Raw genomic sequence first — 17,938 nt, 5'->3', positions numbered from 1 at the left:
CTCATCAGATGCCACAAAGATCGAAAAATGTCGTGCAAAAACATCGGCGCAATTCTCTTGGATTCAACCTCCTCTATTTTCGAGTTCCGGATCCACCACTACTGATAAATGAAACAGGATATTGTCACCATTCACGCCTTCTATATTACCCATATCCACAGTTTAAATAGAGGTCGCTACATGTTACAATTGTAATTTATCACCATTCTCGTCTCGATTTTCGTCTAGTTGCAAAAAAAAGGTCAAGGTCTTTAGAGTCATCCATTATGTACAAAAAAGACTCTGAGAATTTCTATTTTCTGCACAATGACCCAAATCCACATATTTTCACCATGTCCCAAAGCTGCATCCTACATGCTCCTGAGTGATAATGTTAAGACGATCTCGCATCACATTACTGGTCCGGTACGCAGGGAAACACAATCGGTAAAAGCATGTATGAGACGAAGGAAGCCTTCTACGGGATTCAGAAGTCTTGTAGATGTAAAGGCGAGAAGCTAAACCTCTGAAACCTTCAACAGGTAAAAATTTGATTGAGGTCCAGAAGAAGAGTAGAATCTTTTTCTGCTCCGCTGTCATCTCTCCGACAATCTATGGGTTGAGACAAAAACACCAAAACAATGGATGTATCAAACATGAATATACAATGAAAACAAACTTGTTCACATGGACAGAAATTGACTGTAATATTTACTGATCTGCACATCAAACAAGGAAAAAGGAAATGGAATGACGGGCAAATTAAGAATAAATAAGACAACATTTAAACAGAATCATGTAAATATGTAGGATGAGGTGCAACTAAACCTTGTTTTGCCTTCAACAACTAAAATAAATTAGAACTTCAATAACATACCTTCCAAAACCAAGATATCTGATCATCTGTTTCCTTGAAGCCATGATACTCGGTATGTGCTTTCCAATCATCTACACAGATTGCACTTTCACTGCCATGTAGCATCCAGTCCAGATCTTCTGGTTCCAAGTATTTGAAGAAAGATTTTTGGACACGAGGACAACCAATAATGTCCTCAAAACCTTTAGCAAAATGCTTTACCTGGTCAGCAATAGCTAATACAAACCGGTGGCGTATAAGAGAATCAACATATTTCTTCCTATTTTCACTATTTACAGCAATATTTTCCCCCCCAGTGCACAGATCAACAGTCTTCCTTGTTCCCAGCTCCTCAACTTCATGAACAAATGTTAGGCCTAAGGCATCTTGATCAACGAGCACCGGGTCCATCTCCAAGATTTGCTTGCAGCTGTTATATAACAAGGGATCTGCATACCTTATATCTTCTAAGGTAATTGTTCGCCCGCCCAATTGCAAAAAGAATAGACGATCAAACACAATGCCCACTTGTATCTTATGCATCAAGGCTAAGGCAATCACCTTTCCGGAGAACCTAAAATACTCAAGGTGCATTGGGTCCACTTTAGATGCTGCAAACAGAAAATGCAATAAATGGAATGATCAGCCTTGTTAGTTTCAACTGAACTGGAACTGGAAGTACTTCGAATGTCACAAGGATTCTGGTACCTAGGAAAGAATTTTCTTTTCTTTTTTTGAGTTACCCAATAATACAATTTCTTCTAATGTCACAAGGATTCTGGTACTACCAAACCAAGTTATGCACAGGTTACCAAAGGATTTTGAATCTTAGTGAGTCTCTCAATTGAGCCCCATCAAATATTTAAAAAAGCCAAATTTCTAAACGTAAAAAAAAGCATATAAAATGTACTCCCTATATTAGTAACAAAAATGAAACTACATTCTAATGATCTTTGTTACCAAGGCAAAGTACCCTGACCCTGATTCTCTTGTTTAGGACAAGTTATGAAGAATAGAATATTCTATTCCTTTATAGTGAAAGAAGTTGGAACAAAGCCATTAATGATAGATTACACAGAAATTGGTAAAAGATCATTTTTGTCACAAAAAACAATGTAAACAGCTAACTGAAAAAATGAGATAATGAATGAACATGATAAAAGCTTGAAAATAAAACTAAAAATAGCAGAAAATAGATATTTTTGCCTAATAACTATGAAATTTGCCTATCCAGAAAAAGAATAGTACCCTCAACGTCAGACTGCTTACAGAGTAATGATAATGGCGTTAAACTACCACAGTGTTTGCCGTTTGTTTAAAATGAATACAAGAGTAACTACTCGTGTGGAAACAAAAAACAAATCATGACTATCAAGAATCTCCTACAACCAACAAAATGGACAACTTAGTCACAGTTTCAATAATCCCAGTAAAGATCAGAAACTATTCTGTCCTACTGGCTGGAAACATAATTTATAGAATACTCAAACACAGACCACTGGAGATGGTGGAGAAATCAGAAATGCAAAGCTAGAAACTTGCTGCATCTTGCAACTATAATTTCCTACACTGAGGTATCTCAAACACATCTGAAACAAAACTTTCCGAAGCATTACAGATTCATCGGTCCATAACGCAAGCCCAGAAATAAAGAAATTAACTATTTGTAATTGTATGGTTGACTATCTACAAAATACAAATAGGAAAGAAATTTCACCGAATTAAAGCAGGACATTCCTGTGTACCCTTAAAGAGAACATGTGTTGTAAAAGCACATTTGTACAAGTGAACATGAAGGAATTACACCAGACACAGGTGAGTCTCAATTAGATAGCTATGCACTTATTAAGTTCTTGACTTCTTTTCCCATTCTCCATTACACAGACAACATGTAAATGTGAAACTTTTAACAGCAACCAGTGCTTTTATCTACAACTATCTAAGAAAATTTGAAATATGCGGCATTCATCTATGAGAATGAGATAGATCATAGTCAAATAGTATGTTGACCAGCCAACAGCAGTATCACTCTAGCCTTTTAATGCAATATCTACCATGTAATGTTTATGTAACACCAATCCAAATTCTAGCTTATTACAGTTTTGCTTTCAGTTCTCAACTTCTGTCTCTTCATGTAATTGATACTTGTAATTTGTAAATGCTTGTAATGTGTCTAATAATTTGTCTTCACAGATCATGAATCTCATTGCACTACCATTGTCACCCACAGTCTGTCTAAGGACTTCTTGCTCATAAGGCTACTAGAGTGGTCAACAATTCATGTTATATACAAGATGAACTTCTGAGTGCTTATTTAGGCGACCAATAGCAAAGCTCAAACTTGTTTCACACAGTTCCCACTGTCACAATTCAGAAAGGATGTTTGCTATAGAAACTCAGATCTAAATGACAAGTGGGAATTCGTGTCCTGACAATGTCTCCAAAACCTGACCAATCTAACTAGGAGCAACCAGATGTTCTTTTTTCTTTTCATACCAAGGTACTAGTGAGGCCGATAACATTATGTCTTTTCATTATGTCAACAAAAAATCAAGTAAATATTAGAAAAAAATTAACCATCCTGTAAAGCTCTATTACATGGTTGACAAGACTAAAGCACAACTCAAGGTTATGACAAAATAGAGATGCATAAGCAACAGTAGATCATATTCTAATAACTTATAAAATGTATGCAAAAATTCAAAAGCTTGCAAAAAGCATAAAACAGAAAAAATAAGGAATTATAGTTTGAAACAAAGGATCCACACCTGGATTTGGATAGAACCTTCTAAGATCATTAGAGCAAGCTACAAAGAGGGCGTTTTGAGGGTTGAAGATTGCTTGGCATACCAAGAAAAACCACTCCCGTAGAACACCAGGGCCAGTGGCTTCCTCATTCTTGAACTCCATAAATAAACCAGCACGTAAGGACTCAATTTCAGCATTTTTCATATACTCAAATGATTCTGCCAACAAATGTGAGCGGTCAATAAGCATCTCATGTATCTCCCCGTAGTCATCCTTCACCTCGGGAAGCTTCATCATTGCTAAATGTCTCCTCGCCTCAAAGTTGGTCACTTCCTTACACTCCATAATCCAAGTATGGTCCTCACCCCTCTTTGCACACCTAACAACAAGATTACAGAAAGCCCCCTTGTATCTCTTCATGGTTTCCCAAAACAAACAATCACAACCACTGTAAATTTTTGAGATTTTATGAAGTTCCTTGGCAAATTCAAGGTGAAGACAAGATCCAACACAAAGGATACCATAATCCTGTTTCACATCATTGTTCATACGGTCCTCCACTTTCTTCAAACGCATCTCGAATGTACGCAATAGATCATGAAAAATTTTATACAACAGTCTAGCTTCTTCTCCATAACGACATGCCCTACGAAAGTCCGATGGAAATTTAATAGGATCACAAAAGCCCTCAATCTCCTTAATCAACGGTGCCACAAATGAAGCGAAATCCCGTATATCAGCCAATGAAGGCCCGGGAAAAGGCATTGACTGCGTACTCAAGGCGAAATCATTGCTGAGTTTATCTGATAACTCCTGAACAAAAGGAAATATATCCGGAATCCCAGTTTTGGCCTTCTCTCCAAGCTCGGTATTCGGTACCATTCCCGCTAAACTATTTCGGCATAAACAATACAATGGATCATCAACTCCAGCTGCCTTCTTTAACAATCTACAGAATTCCAAAATTATAGGCACAAACTCAGCACTCATATTATGCATCACATGAAGAATTCCCTTACTCGAGGTGACGAAATGCCTAATGGCCTCATCCGCCGCGCCTCTATTGTCCTTCGACATATAGAGCATGACCAGCGCTTTTGCGGCTGACGAAGCACTGAAAATCTGCAAATGCTCAGTCGCTTTCTCCACGTCCGTCTGCGAAATCAAAGACATGAACTCCGCGAGCATCACCTTCACCGTCTGCGTAACATAGACCGGCGATTTGCTCCCGCAGAGCTTGAAGATCAGCTTGATCACGTTGTTGATGAGCTTCCACGCCTTCGGATGCCCCGTGCTGCGCATCCGGCCGACGAGATAGAGACTGGCATCGTTCTGCACCTTGCATTCGGCTAGGGTCTGATCACACTGGAGCTGCCTCCCGCTGTAGACGATTCTCTGCTCGAATTCCGGAATTCCGGTGATGGCCTGGATTTTGCCATGGATGGATTCGACGGTGTCGGAGGGGTCGGCGCGGAGGACTAGGGTGCGGTCGGAGAGGATGCGGACGAAGAATTGGAGGGGGCGGGAGGATGATCGGAAGAGGGGAGAGGGGGAGGGGAGGGTAGAGTGGTCCTTTCGCATCCTACTAGGGTTTATGGAGAAGGGAGGAGAGTCATCGTCGGCGTAATCGTCGAGTTTGCGCTTGGAGGGAGATGACGACATCGGCGGTGTTCATGGAATCGTGAACACGGCGGCGCAACGGAGTTCAATTTTGGGGGAATTGGGGAATCGGGAGCGGCGATGGAAGGGAGAAGGGAGGAGGAGAAGAGGGAGGTGGAGACGAGTGTAAATGTAAAGCTGTGTTTGTCAAAATTTAAGAGAGGATTCTTTCTATTGTGGGGAAATGGAAGGAGGTTTTCGTGTCATTATTATTTTATTTTGGGGTAACAACATTAATGAAGCTTCATTTGCGAATTCCTCGCTAAAATACCGAACTACCCTTGCGTTGCCGCGGATAAATATGGGCGAAGTTGAGACTCGTACTAGTACTACTCTACAGTATTCATTTTTTAATGTAAATATGGTTGTGAGTAGGAAAAATATATACTCCATTCGTCCACGAATAGAAGTCTCATTTTTTCATTTTAGTCTGTCTGCGAATAAGAGTCTCGGTTCACTTTTACCATAAATGGTAATAGGGTCTCACCTGCCACTAACTCATTTCACTCACATTTCATTTAAAACTAATATATACAAGTGGAACTCATATTCTACTAACTTTTTTCCACCCACTTTTCTTAACATTTTTTAAATCCCGTGCCACCCATGAATTAGACTCCTAATGGCGGACGGAGGGAGTATATGAAAGTGTTAGTGTGTCACTGCTCTTAAAATAACATCATATCATCATTCTTAGTCAATCATTTGTACATATGGACGAATAATAAGCTGCCATGTGGCAAAAAAAATCTGAAAAAGACGGCCAGCAATATTTTGTACACTATACAACAATTTTTCTTGGCCAGCAATATCCAACACGCTATACAGCAATCTATAGATTGTTGTGTAGCGTTTATAATATTGTTGTGTAGCGTTTATAATATTGCTGTATAAGTGGTATCACGGTGTCACTTTAAGAGGGATTGTCATTTTAATACAAACTTATATATATATACTCCATATCGATTAATAAAGTTAATTGAAAAAATATATCAAAAAGTATTTAAACAAAAATAATTTGAATTATTTAGATATTTTATAATTTCATGTCCCACAATGTAGTTTTAGTTGGATATGAATTTTATTGTGTAATTGGTAAGTAAGAAAAAATAATTAAAGTATTGTCAATGGAAAATGAATCACATCCCAATAAAGTGAATTGAGTTTCCAAACTTATAAAGTGAATACTCTTATAGGACGAACTAAAAAAAAAAAATAGTGGAATAGACAGAAGTAGTAAAATATTCTAGATATTTTGTAATCGTAACATCTACTAAATTTTTATAACAAAATATGGAGATCAGAATAAATATAAAAGAGAATATTAAAATAAATTATAAAATTCTATAATTTGAGGAGAAGAAAAGAAATAGGTATAAAACTCTAAAATATTTAGATATGTAGTACTTTGTATATATTTGTCAATGTGTCAGCATTTGTTTACCATTGTCATACTCTGTATATATTTGTCAATGTGTCAGCATTTGCTTACCATTGTCGTACTCTGTATATATTTGTCAATGTGTTAGCATTTGCTTATCGTCAATGCTGTCAAATTTGGCAGAATGACAAAATTATCCTTACAAGCAATATTTTCTTCAAACGCAAGCAATTTGTACTCCAATCCTACAATACAATCCTTTCCATCCATTTAACGGATGTGATGGTTACAAATGGTGGTAGGTTGTCACTTTAGTTGGATTGTCATTTTAATATAAACATACATGTATATATATAGTGTTGTGATATAGATAGAACTAATTCCTAATGTCGAACCATCGAACAAAAAGTAGTTCATTATTAGACAGCACACATAGTTCATTTTGAGGTCATTTTAGTTCAGTCTTTCTGCAATTAAATAAAGTGATCAATTAATGAAGTTCGTATAAAATGATCAAATAGTAGAATTCTACCAATTTGATTGCTAATAATATCTCTAATCATACACCAAATCTCATTTTTTGTGTAGAAAACTTATCTAATCATATTGTAAAATCACATTTTTGCATTTTTCTACGGAAAATCACCAAATATGGGTGTACACTAAAGTTACTTCAAAATTTTGCAAGACATGCTAAAAAATTATGTCAAATTTGAGTTTGATATAAATCATTTGAGTAAAATTATATTTTGGTGTGAAGTACGCTAAAAGTAAATTTGAGTTTAGTACTATAAATAATTGGCGATAGCTTTTTTTTTTTTTTAGGACGTCTCAAATATAGATTGGCACACAAATTCCAATAGATTGAAAGTCGAGTGTAAATGCAGTGTGTGCATGTTTTATAAAGAAAAGATTGATTTTAAAGTAATTTTAGATGAGAAGAACTGTTCTTCAATATGCAGAGTCTCTTCAATTTTCACTCGTTTCCAAATTTCTCATTAAAAGCTATGCTCTCTTCTTCGTCATCATGTAATTTTCTTCTCTTTTCCATTTATCTAATTCTCCAATTTCCCTTTCTTCTTTATTTCTCCAAAACTATGGTCACATTTTTTTATAGAGCATTCTAAGAAATAAGCACTTCAAACAAACGAAAAGCACTTCATTTTAGTCTCATAACATTTTCACAAAATAAACCAAGCACTTCTTAATCGACCTCCTTTTCTCCATCATTGTTAATTCTTCATAGCCTTAGCTTGAATCCGCTTGAAAGAAAATCATCCCTGCAAAACATCACAACAAAAGAGGGCAAATATAAACACAACAAATACCCAAAGCACTCAAAATTGAAAACAATCAAGAATCAAGATAAGTAGAAAAAAGGATTAACAAACCACCTTTTCTTCTTCATCTTCATCTCCTTCTCATCCTTTCTCGAATCATTGTGCTTTCGAGGCACCTCCACACATGGCCAAACGAGGCTCCCAACAACAACCTCCGTATCGAAAAACGGCTCATCCGCCTTCGCCTCAAACGAGGCGCTGAAGCCGCTAACACGAGCGATTGCGACGGTTTTCTTCTTCAGATCGTACCAGCTGAGGCACATTCCATCGTCGTTCAGCAAAACAGCACCGCCGCCTTTGGAGTAAGCCAGCGGCCGCAGATCGCGACTAAAATGATCGAATCGCAGCAATTTCATCCACGACTGCTTCACGCCGTATTCCTTCATCAACCAGATCTCGGTGCTTCCCTTCTTCCCCGGAACAACCGCCGCGAGACATCCTGCCATCACCTCCACCGATCCCAAACCACCGCCGCGGTATTCCGGCAGCGGAATCTCGCGGTGCTCCTCCTTCCCGAGATCAAAAGCCATGATCGCCGTCTTAGGCTTGCCGTCGCGCTTCGCAACCGTGTGGAGCGCGCCGTTCAGGTAGATTCCCCACCTTGAGGTGTGACGTGGCAACACATAGGGGAAATCCTTTGCCTTCTTCCATGAATTGGATTTGAGGCTGTAGATGGTCGTTTCTATGGTGAAGGCGTCTGCATTTATGTCGTTTGCAGCCTGACTAACCCTAACAACTTTATAATCGTCGTGTTTAGAATCGTATCCCAGCGCGAATGCAGACTGGCCGTACTCGGATCGGAAAAATCGAGCGGGAATCACCGGCTGCGGCGCCAATTTGAGCTGCTTCCGGATGGCCGGATTCCAGAGGAATATGTCGCCGGAGGCGGGGGTGAGGAGAACGAGGCCATCGCAGGAGCCTGTGACAGAGAATGTCTCGATTCGCGCGTCGCCGAGTTGCAATTGCTTGAAGGAGTCCAGATCTACGTAGTAGAATGGAGATGAATCGAGCAATAGGGTGAGATTTGTGGTGGATCTCAAGGAGTGTTGCAGATGCAGTTGAATGAATTGTTTGGTGTCGATTAAGGATCTCCATGATCTGGAGACGGACCTGAAACGCAGCAGCGCCTTCGGCGGCAGGCGGCAGAGAATTTGTCTGACGATTTCTTCAGGTATAAACGGCATGGTAGGGCTGAGAGAGTTTGGATTGGATGTTGGATACTTGGATTTGAATATCGAGGAGAGTGGACTGACTGTTGAAGTGGAGTATCAAATACTCGACGACTGCTCGGCTACTCCCGCAAATTATGTTTAATTTAATTATTTTCGGTTGGAATGTATCATGACTCATGAGCTCCTAACATAAGTTGATGGGCTGCTTGGAGAGAGGGGCCCATTTCAAAGGTTTCCAGCCGAGATTTATATTCAGTACACGTGATAAGAATTATATTGGAATAAATAATCTATGGAACTGAATTTAAAATTTTATGTTTGGTAAAATAAATTGGTAGAATTAAATTTAATTTAAAAAAATTGTATTATATACAACATACACAACAATACCCACATTCACTAAATCCACACTGCGCATGACACAAATGCTAGATATACACTACAATACACACACACACACACAATCACTGAATATATATATATACACACAATACGCATGGTATGCACACACTATATGCAAATTAAAGTCGTATAGAAGTAATTAAAGTCGTAACACACATTATATGTAATCGCACACACTCACTGAATACATAGAGAATTCACATAATATACACACTCAATATATACTAACATCTTTTTTAGTTTTTTTTTTCATTTTTGTGTTTTTCTCACGTTAGCTGTTATTTATTTTTTTATCTTTTCCTATTTTCCTTGTGTCTAGTACTCCATTCGTCCGTCATTAGGAGTTTTATTTTAATTCGGCACGAATTTTAAGAAATATTATAAAGAAAAGTGGGTGAGAAAACATAGTGGAATATGAAATCAATCTTTATAGTAAAAATGAACTGTGATTGCTAATAACAAGCAAACTGAAATGATAAAGCTGGACTTCAAATGGTGGAGAAAGGGAATATTTAGCAGTAGGAAGCTTGAATGTTTTGACAAATTCAATACTAGTAACATTTTTGTTTGATGATTTCCTAGTAAATAACTGAGATTTCTGTGAGATAATGGACAAACTCCATTTCTTGTGCCATGAAATAAGAGTATTATCTACTATTGCTTTTGGATTTTGGTGAGTATCATCATGAATTTGATGTAGTAATAAATTTGCAATTCACTCATCATATTCTGAGGATCTTTTACCTGCATTAATGTTGCTTGCATATAACAAGCTCGAATAGTGAATCATCAGGTAGGAATACTTTGATAATAAGTGTTTGATGATTAACCACCATTTCTGTTTCCAGAACTTATTGACTCAGTTCATCCAATAGAGACACAACCATCAGAGTCACTTCCGACTTCAACGCTATCCTCCTCCGTTACTACTGCAACACCTTACAAACACGATTCCTTCAAAACAGTTCAAGTAGATTCTTTCAAGACGGAAGGATCAATTGAGGCAGAGGCAGTGATAAACCATCTTAGAGAAGGCAGAGTTAAGGTGTTGAAATCAAAAGATGTTGGCCCTACAAAGAAGCTCGTGGAGGCTCTCATAAACATCGTCATTGAAGAGTTTCATGGCGGTCTCTATAAAGAGAATGAATTGCTTGATAAACTCATGTTCAAAAAGATCAGCTGGCTTTCCTGGTTTTTATCATAGGGCTATTGAGCTATTCCCTTTGTTGATGGTTAGGTTCGTCGATTACAGTTCGACTGGATCCTTCCCCGGACCAACACCAACATAGTGCTCTACTTGTGGAGAAGTGATCGACTAAAAATTGTTGGAAGTATGGATAGTATAAAGAGAAGAGATGGATAAGAGCTGATGGCCCAAAAACTGAGCACTTCACACAAGCAAAATGAAATATTATCATAGTAGTAATAAACCTCCATTTCTCCATTAACTTTCACTGTTAATTCTTCATAGAATTAGCTCGAATCACCATTTGATAGAAACATCCCAGCAAAACATCACAACAAAAAAGGAGAAATACTGTATAAACAAAACAAATATCCAAAGCACTCAAAATTGTAAAATCAGCAAACCACCTTTCTCTTCTTTATCTTCATCTCCTTCACACCATTGTGCTCCTCCACACAAGGCCAAACAAGGCTCCCAACAACAACCTCCGTATCGAAAAACGGCTCATCCGCCTTCGCCTCAAACGAGGCGCTGAAGCCGCTAACACGAGCGATTGCGGCGGTTTTCTTCTTCAGATCGAACCAGCTGAGGCACATTCCGTCATCGTTCAGCAAAACCTCGCGGCAGCTCTTGGAGTAAGCCAGCGGCCGCAGATCGCCGCGCGGCGGCGGATCGAGCTGCAGTAATTTCATCCATGACTGCTTCACGCCGTATTCCTTCATCAGCCAGATCTCAGTGCTACATTTCCTCCCAGGAACAACCGCCGCGAGACGCCCTCCCAACACCTCCACCGATTCCAAACCACGAATCGCGCCGCTGCTGTGTTCCGGCAGCGGAATCTCGCGGTGCTCTTCCTTTCCGAGATCAAACGCCATGATCACCATCTCAGGGTTGCCGCCGTGTTTCGCAACGGTGTGGAGCGCGCCGTTCAGGTAGATTCCCCACCTTGAAGTGTGACGTGGCAACAAATAGGGGAAATCCTTTGCCTTCTTCCATGAATTGGATTTGAGGCTGTAGATCGTCGTTTCCGTGGTGAAGGTGTTGCCATCCTTGTCAATTGCAGCCTGATTAACACTAACAACTTTATAATCGTCGTGTTTGGAATCGTATCCCAGCGCGAACATAGCCAGCTGCACTGAGTCGAATCTGAAAAATCGATAGGGAATCGGCGGCTGCGCGGCCAATTTGATCCGCTTACGGATCGCCGGATTCCAGAGGAATATGTCGCCGGAGGTGGGGGTGAGGAGAACGAGGCCATTGCAGGAGCCTTTGACGGAGAAAGGCTCGATTCGGGCGTCTCCAACTTGCAATTGGTTGAAGGAATCCAGATCTACGTAGTAAAACCGGGATGAATCGACTAAAAGAGTGAGATTTCTGTTGGATCTCAAGGAGTTGTGCAGATGCAGTTGAATGAATTGTTTGCTGTCAATAAAGGATCGCCATGATCGGGAAACGGACCTGAAGCGCAACAGCGCCTTTGGCGGCAGGTGGCCGATAATTTCTCGGACGATTTCTTCAGGTAGAAACGGCATGGCGGCGCTTTGGATTTGGTTGGAAGAAGAGTTTGGGTGTTTACGAGAGCATTCACGAGAGCCCATCTCAAATCAATATCTTCATTTTCCTCCTGCCATGCCACATCACATAAGTAGTTACTACTATCTCATTGCCCATCTTAGTGCCTCAGAATATCTCATATCTCTTCATCTCTATATAATTAATTCTAATCCTATCTCATAATCTTTTCATTCAATATAAATAATTTTAATTGTGACTGTTTGACTTTAATTGTGACCGTTTATCAAATATTCCGTCCATTTCAATTACATCTTAAAAAATATAATAAAATATAATAAAAAATGAGTCGAATGTGGATTATACTTTCCTTTTATATACTCACACGTCTCAATTAAGTTGAGTTGTAAATTTCTTTTTAGGATGTGACAAATTTAAAGGAACAAACTAAAATAAAAATAAGTGACAATTTTTCAAAATAAATAGAAAGTAGAGATATATAGAGACTATGAATAAATGACACTAGCATAAAATAAGAGCGATTGCGTGGTTGGGTACACAAGGAGTATAAAACAACAAAAATCAAATAAATTGGACAAAAAAAACATATTAAAAAAAACATATCCAGAATTATGATTTCACACTACTTCACTACTTACACGAAAATCTTCATTGTATTAGACTTTTGGAGTACAACGATAAACAAACATTAAAATAAAAGTCAAATGCACATCAATGTTTACGTGCCAAATTTCTTCAATAATATCGTGTTGGAGTTGAAGATAGGCTTCTTCCTCTAGTGGTACTAATAAATTCACGAAGCTTCAAAGACTTGCCATGCGGTACACCCATTTGTATGGGATTAATGACCACATTGTGGCTTGATCTAGCAGCATCTTCGTTCACTCAATCACTGAGTCCAGCACTACATTCTCGACTGACTAAAATGTCTGTTCCCGGTCCTTTCGCACAACCTCTTACCAGTGCACAGAGTAAGCTTTCTTCGGCTATGTAGGTCATCTGATCGTCCTAAAAAATACGAATCATCTAGGGTAAATCTCAAAAGTCGAATAATACACTAGTTGAAGCTAGTTGTCATTGGCTTTGAAGCTGATGGTTGGGCACTTGGGCTCAAAACCTTGCATTGGTTGTTGAGTAAAATGAAGTTAGTAGAATATATGATATATTTGAAATTATAGAACAAGATAATTCTAAGTAATTGAGACAGACTAAAATGAGTATGACACTTTGACGTGTTACCGTTAATATAAACCTTAATTTATTAACATTAATATGCACTCTATCGTTCAGTATAGTACTGCACTAAAAAAGATGACATCCAAAGCGAAGATTGGACTCTCAAGAATTACCCAGCTTAAGACTTAGTATTTGGGTTGTTTGAATTCAAGATTCCTCTTTCTGAATTGTCGAGGTCTTGAAAAAACAAATTGAAAAACATGTGTTTTACAAATCAATAATGTTTTAGATTCGTCGATACAATAACAATTTGATTTTGGTGCAGCATATATTTTTGTATACATATTTGATTGAAACAGTCATTTAAGTAGTAAATTCCTAATCTTTTTAAATCAGAAGTTAATACAGTTACTAACGCTGTAAACAACATAAGAATTCGATATAATTAAAAATCCATGAATATCAAGATCAGATATAGCTTTCTAGGCTGCATTATCCATCAATATCGCAGTTTAACTGCTCAGAGCCCAGTGCGATCATCATCTCAACATTAGGAATCAAAATAAATTTAGAAAATGAAATCAAATGTTAATAAAAGCAACTGAATAATTCGAATTTTTGGTAAAATCCTCAGCGAAAATGCTTATAGTTGTCATCAAATTGACAATCAGGTCTCAAAGATACATGCCATCATTGGATATCACAAAAAATTCAGATTCAATAGAAAAAATTGATCAAATCGGAAATTTCATTACCTAGAAAAAATCTGTGAAGAATTTCTAACAATAAATCATAAAACTGTGTTGAATATAAATCAAATTGAGAAAAAGGAGGTGATTATCTAAATTCGCAGCTCCGGAAGCATTTCTCAGCTAAATTTGTGGAAATTTGTAGACACAGAAATGAGATGAAGAGAAGGGCTTATTGTGGCTTAAATAGTGGGATTTTTGGAATAGGGTTTGGAAACTGGGCTTATGTATGTTCAACTAGTTGGGCTAATGGCTATCACTTTTGGTTGGGCTAATGGCTATTAACTTTGTCCAGTATATTGATTCAACTAGTACTATGACGTACTATAAGGGCTCATTCGGTTGTGCACATTTCCATTTGGCAGAAATAATTAAGGAAAGAGATGAATGTGGGTGACCCCATCACATTGATATTATTCCTCCACGTTTGGTTTACACGAAATGAACATCACTAATTGACTTTATGGGTCGGGTTGACAATATACCCGCTAGTGATGGGCAATAATGTTCCTGACATTTTTTACAATTTCCACCAACTACCCCAATCACATATAGACGCGCGAGAGGCAGCCACGCCTCCTTCTCGTCGCTGGATCAAATGAGAGGCAGTCGCGCCTCTTTCTCGTACTATCATAGCGCCGCGATGATCAGATCCTCCGTCGTCGCCTCCGGCGGCATCACCACTCTTACCACGCTGATGCTCCTCTGAATAGTCACGTGGAGAAGCAGCTTCGGCGGCGATGCCGCCGCAGCCTCTGCGGATCCGCTACCGGTCAACAAATATGGCACCGTCCTCAGCGTCGGCGGAATCTCCGCCGCGAGGCAGATGGCTCTCAGATCGTGCGACGACCTCCCCTTCCTGCTGTTGTCCTGGCTTCCTAATTTCCAGTGCTTCTTTGGCGACCACATTAGAGAGTAATACAATAGCTATCTGTAAGTGATTATATACGTGGTGAGAGATCGACGGTTACCTGAGGCGGCGGTGGCGAGGAAACTGAGAATCGAAGAAACAATATCTCTAAGACAACCACATCAACAAACAAATAAAAAAAACTCTAATACCCTAATCCGTGTGACTTGCATGGCCTCGATCTAGCTGCCGATGTGCAGGTGACCTCGAACGATGCTTCACACTCCACACCAGATCTGAAATTCTTGAACTACAGAGGGAAAGTATGTTTGAAATTTGTAATGAAAAATTCACAGTCAATTTGGTAATTTTGCGCGCAAATCTTCCACCGTAGCGAATCAGATATACAAAATAAGTGGGAAGCATTAATTATTTTGTATACGTAATTTTAGGAAGTTTTGTCTAGTGGTTAAATAAAAAGATATTCCAATAAAGTGTATGAGACAGAGAATAGTAGATAAAAAAATTAAAAGAAATATAAAAATTTTATCTAAAAGACAAAATACAAAAATGAATATGAATATTTGAAATAGGCCGGAGAAGGTATGTTTTAAAGTTTTAAGTAAATTATTAACGTAGCAAACGAAAAGGTGAGTAGTGAATTTGATTTGAGATTTAAAATGAAGTTGTGTTGTCATGGAGAGGAGCCATTTTTTTATATAGAATCTCCAAATTTATTCAACAAATTTGTAAATTATTATATTAAAATCTCATACTATTAATAATCTATATTTGGATGACCATATGATGATACTCCATGAGCGCGAATGCTTGTACATAATTGTTTATTTAATTTAATTTTCTTTGACTACCATGGCAAAAGAAATAAATACTAGCAAATTAATCCGGCCTTAATTTTATTTAATGCTTGATAAATTTACTTAATTCATCGCGAAAACGGTCGATATATTAAAAAATTATGTTAAAAGCACAATTACTCATAATTAATCCACGATTATAAATGAATAACCATCCCACACACAATTCTGTGATTCACCAACACAATCCAAAATCAAATTGTAGAAAATCATGGCGCCAAAATCTCTTCATATCCTCTTCGCCTCTCTCTCGCTTCTAGCAATTGCGCTTCCCATCTCCGCCCACCCGCTAGTCGGCGGCTGGAGCCCGATCGCCGATCCGAACTCGCCGGAGATTGTCGAGATCGCGAAATTCGCGGTGGCGGCGCACAACAAACAGGCGCAGGCGTCCTTGGCTTTCGTGTCTGTGGTGAATGGAGAGTCGCAGGTGGTGTCTGGTATCAATTACCGCCTCCTGATCTCGGTCAGCGACGGCAGCGGCGCCGCCCCCAAAATTTACTCCGCCGCTGTTTATGCAAAGGTTGCGCCGATTTCACTAGAGCTCACTTCATTCGAGCAAATTGAAGGTTAATCGACGATTTTGCATATTTTATAGGGTTAATGCGGATCGCCGATTTTAAGAAAATTTAGTTTTCTGGCTAGACTGTGAATGAATTATTAAAGTAAAATAAAATTTCGAGATTTTTGTATGTGCTTGAAGATTTTTTTGAAATATTGGTATGTTAATAAAATAGTGGAGTAAGTAATTGAAAGTTGAAACGTAGGTATGAAAAGAGATTTTTAAGACAATTGTTATGATTATATATTTGAATAAAGGTTTTATGTTTTGAACCTGTTTCTATAAATCTAATAACTTAATGACATACTCCCTTCGACCATTTTAAAAAATCATACTCCCTTAAGCGTCCTAAAACTTAAAACCCCAAAAGATTAAGTTAATTTGTCATTAGTTTTGGGACACTTTTTTTTATATCCTAAATTGTTATCCTAAAACTATCTAATGCAAGTAATTGGATCTCAATTTTAGTGTCCTTAAAAGATACTCCCTCTCTTCCATAAAAGTTGAGTTACTTCATTTTGTCCACTCATTTTTAAAAAATCGTAATAAATAGCTAAATTGGATAAATGATAAAATAAATTCGAAAATAATGTAGAAAACACTCTTATCTACATTATTCTCGATTTTATTTTACTATTTATTCATTCTAACTATTTATTAATATTTTTTTAAAACGAGTCCAAAAAATAAAGTGACTCAACTTTTATGAGATAAGGGAATACTAATAATTTTATATTGTATGATGAATGTGCATATAACAAAATGTATAAAATAAACTATTAATAAGTTTAGAGATATATATTTTAGGAGTATAATATACTTCCTCCGTTCCTCCACACACGAGCCATTTTTTTAGTGTTAAACACGAGTTTTAGAAAAATAATTAAATTGATTTTTCTTTATCCATCTCTCTTAGTTTACTTTCTCTCAATTTTAATTTAAATATACTTCATACTATCAGTTTTTAAAACTCATACTTAACAAAGTATCTTACCTACCGTGGAACAAAGTTAAATACTACTACTAAACTAGTATCACGTTTGTGCTATGCACAGATTAATATTTTAAAATATTAATTTTAAATTTTAAATTAATTCAACAAATTAGAATCAATATAAACAATGAACAATATAAGTAACAATTTTACTTATAGAATAAAAAATTTATACAGATCAACATTGAAGCATGATATTTGAAATAAATCACATAATATAATGTTTAAACAATAAATTATGGAGTAGGAAGATAAAAATCTATCACAATAAAGAATTAAATACAATGGTTAATTACTCATTATTTTTAAAACTTCTTTATACACTACATTAACTTTAAAATTAAAATCAATCTCATCATTATAAACTAAAACCTTCAATTCTTCACAATTCGTCACTCTTCAACAGAATTCGTTGGTAAAGCCAACTGCCTCACCTAAAACTACAATAAAATAAAGAACAAAATCAATTTGTAATG

The 17,938-nt window shown here is 37.5% G+C and overlaps 4 protein-coding genes and 2 non-coding genes across 7 annotated transcripts; 1 reads left to right on the top strand and 5 right to left on the bottom strand.

Moving 5' to 3' along the window:
• Nucleotides 1-45: 45 nt before the first annotated feature.
• LOC125200598 (E3 ubiquitin-protein ligase UPL5-like) lies at nt 46-5,434 on the bottom strand. Of its 2 annotated transcripts, XR_007172741.1 has the most exons (4): nt 3,604-5,434; nt 1,133-1,446; nt 857-1,038; nt 451-591 (listed from the first exon to the last, which is right to left on the bottom strand). XR_007172741.1 is itself a non-coding variant. In XM_048098259.1 (3 exons), the coding sequence occupies exons 1-3, from the start codon at nt 5,243-5,245 to the stop codon at nt 328-330; spliced, it is 2,496 nt and encodes an 831-aa protein (XP_047954216.1). In that variant the 5' UTR covers nt 5,246-5,434; the 3' UTR covers nt 46-327. The 2 variants fall into 2 exon arrangements, 1 of the variants encoding a protein (XP_047954216.1); XM_048098259.1 differs by having other exon boundaries at nt 46-591; nt 857-1,446.
• Nucleotides 5,435-7,761: 2,327 nt separating this feature from the next.
• On the bottom strand, nt 7,762-9,223 carry LOC125202206 (F-box protein CPR1-like). Its single transcript, XM_048100570.1, has 2 exons — nt 8,018-9,223; nt 7,762-7,903 (listed from the first exon to the last, which is right to left on the bottom strand). Exons 1-2 carry the CDS (start codon nt 9,145-9,147, stop codon nt 7,864-7,866), a joined length of 1,170 nt encoding a protein of 389 aa, XP_047956527.1. The 5' UTR covers nt 9,148-9,223; the 3' UTR covers nt 7,762-7,863.
• A 1,718-nt stretch (nt 9,224-10,941) lies between these two features.
• LOC125210113 (F-box protein CPR1-like) lies at nt 10,942-12,406 on the bottom strand. Its single transcript, XM_048109695.1, has one exon. The coding sequence runs from the start codon at nt 12,319-12,321 to the stop codon at nt 11,119-11,121; it is 1,203 nt and encodes a 400-aa protein (XP_047965652.1). The 5' UTR covers nt 12,322-12,406; the 3' UTR covers nt 10,942-11,118.
• Nucleotides 12,407-13,897: 1,491 nt separating this feature from the next.
• LOC125202912 lies at nt 13,898-13,979 on the bottom strand. The gene has a single exon (XR_007173242.1). It is a non-coding gene; the product is annotated as a small nucleolar RNA snoR118 (small nucleolar RNA).
• A 79-nt stretch (nt 13,980-14,058) lies between these two features.
• LOC125202881 lies at nt 14,059-14,130 on the bottom strand. Its single transcript, XR_007173217.1, has one exon. It is a non-coding gene; the product is annotated as a small nucleolar RNA R66 (small nucleolar RNA).
• A 1,962-nt stretch (nt 14,131-16,092) lies between these two features.
• Nucleotides 16,093-16,506, top strand: LOC125203457 (cysteine proteinase inhibitor 5-like). Its single transcript, XM_048101806.1, has one exon. It carries the CDS (start codon nt 16,121-16,123, stop codon nt 16,478-16,480), a length of 360 nt encoding a protein of 119 aa, XP_047957763.1. The 5' UTR covers nt 16,093-16,120; the 3' UTR covers nt 16,481-16,506.
• The last annotated feature ends 1,432 nt before the right edge of the window (nt 16,507-17,938 follow it).

The sequence above is a fragment of the Salvia hispanica genome, chromosome 1 (genome assembly GCF_023119035.1).
Source record: "Salvia hispanica cultivar TCC Black 2014 chromosome 1, UniMelb_Shisp_WGS_1.0, whole genome shotgun sequence".
Taxonomy (NCBI): domain Eukaryota; kingdom Viridiplantae; phylum Streptophyta; class Magnoliopsida; order Lamiales; family Lamiaceae; genus Salvia; species Salvia hispanica.
Note: the sequence above shows the minus strand (reverse complement) of the source record. Positions and strands in the feature narration are given on the sequence as shown.

Excerpts from the sequence above, each read along its gene's own strand:
- LOC125210113 (XM_048109695.1), bottom strand. The coding sequence starts at position 12,321 with ATGGGCTCTCGTGAATGCTCTCGTAAACACCCAAACTCTTCTTCCAAC.
- LOC125200598 (XM_048098259.1), bottom strand. The coding sequence starts at position 5,245 with ATGTCGTCATCTCCCTCCAAGCGCAAACTCGACGATTACGCCGACGAT. Across the intron at positions 1,447-3,603 it reads AAGGTTCTATCCAAATCCAG|CATCTAAAGTGGACCCAATG; the intron begins GTGTGGATCCTT and ends TTCTGTTTGCAG. Across the intron at positions 592-856 it reads AGATATCTTGGTTTTGGAAG|ATTGTCGGAGAGATGACAGC; the intron begins GTATGTTATTGA and ends CTCAACCCATAG.
- LOC125202206 (XM_048100570.1), bottom strand. The coding sequence starts at position 9,147 with ATGCCGTTTATACCTGAAGAAATCGTCAGACAAATTCTCTGCCGCCTG. Across the intron at positions 7,904-8,017 it reads ATGAAGATGAAGAAGAAAAG|GGATGATTTTCTTTCAAGCG; the intron begins GTGGTTTGTTAA and ends GATGTTTTGCAG.
- LOC125203457 (XM_048101806.1), top strand. The coding sequence starts at position 16,121 with ATGGCGCCAAAATCTCTTCATATCCTCTTCGCCTCTCTCTCGCTTCTA.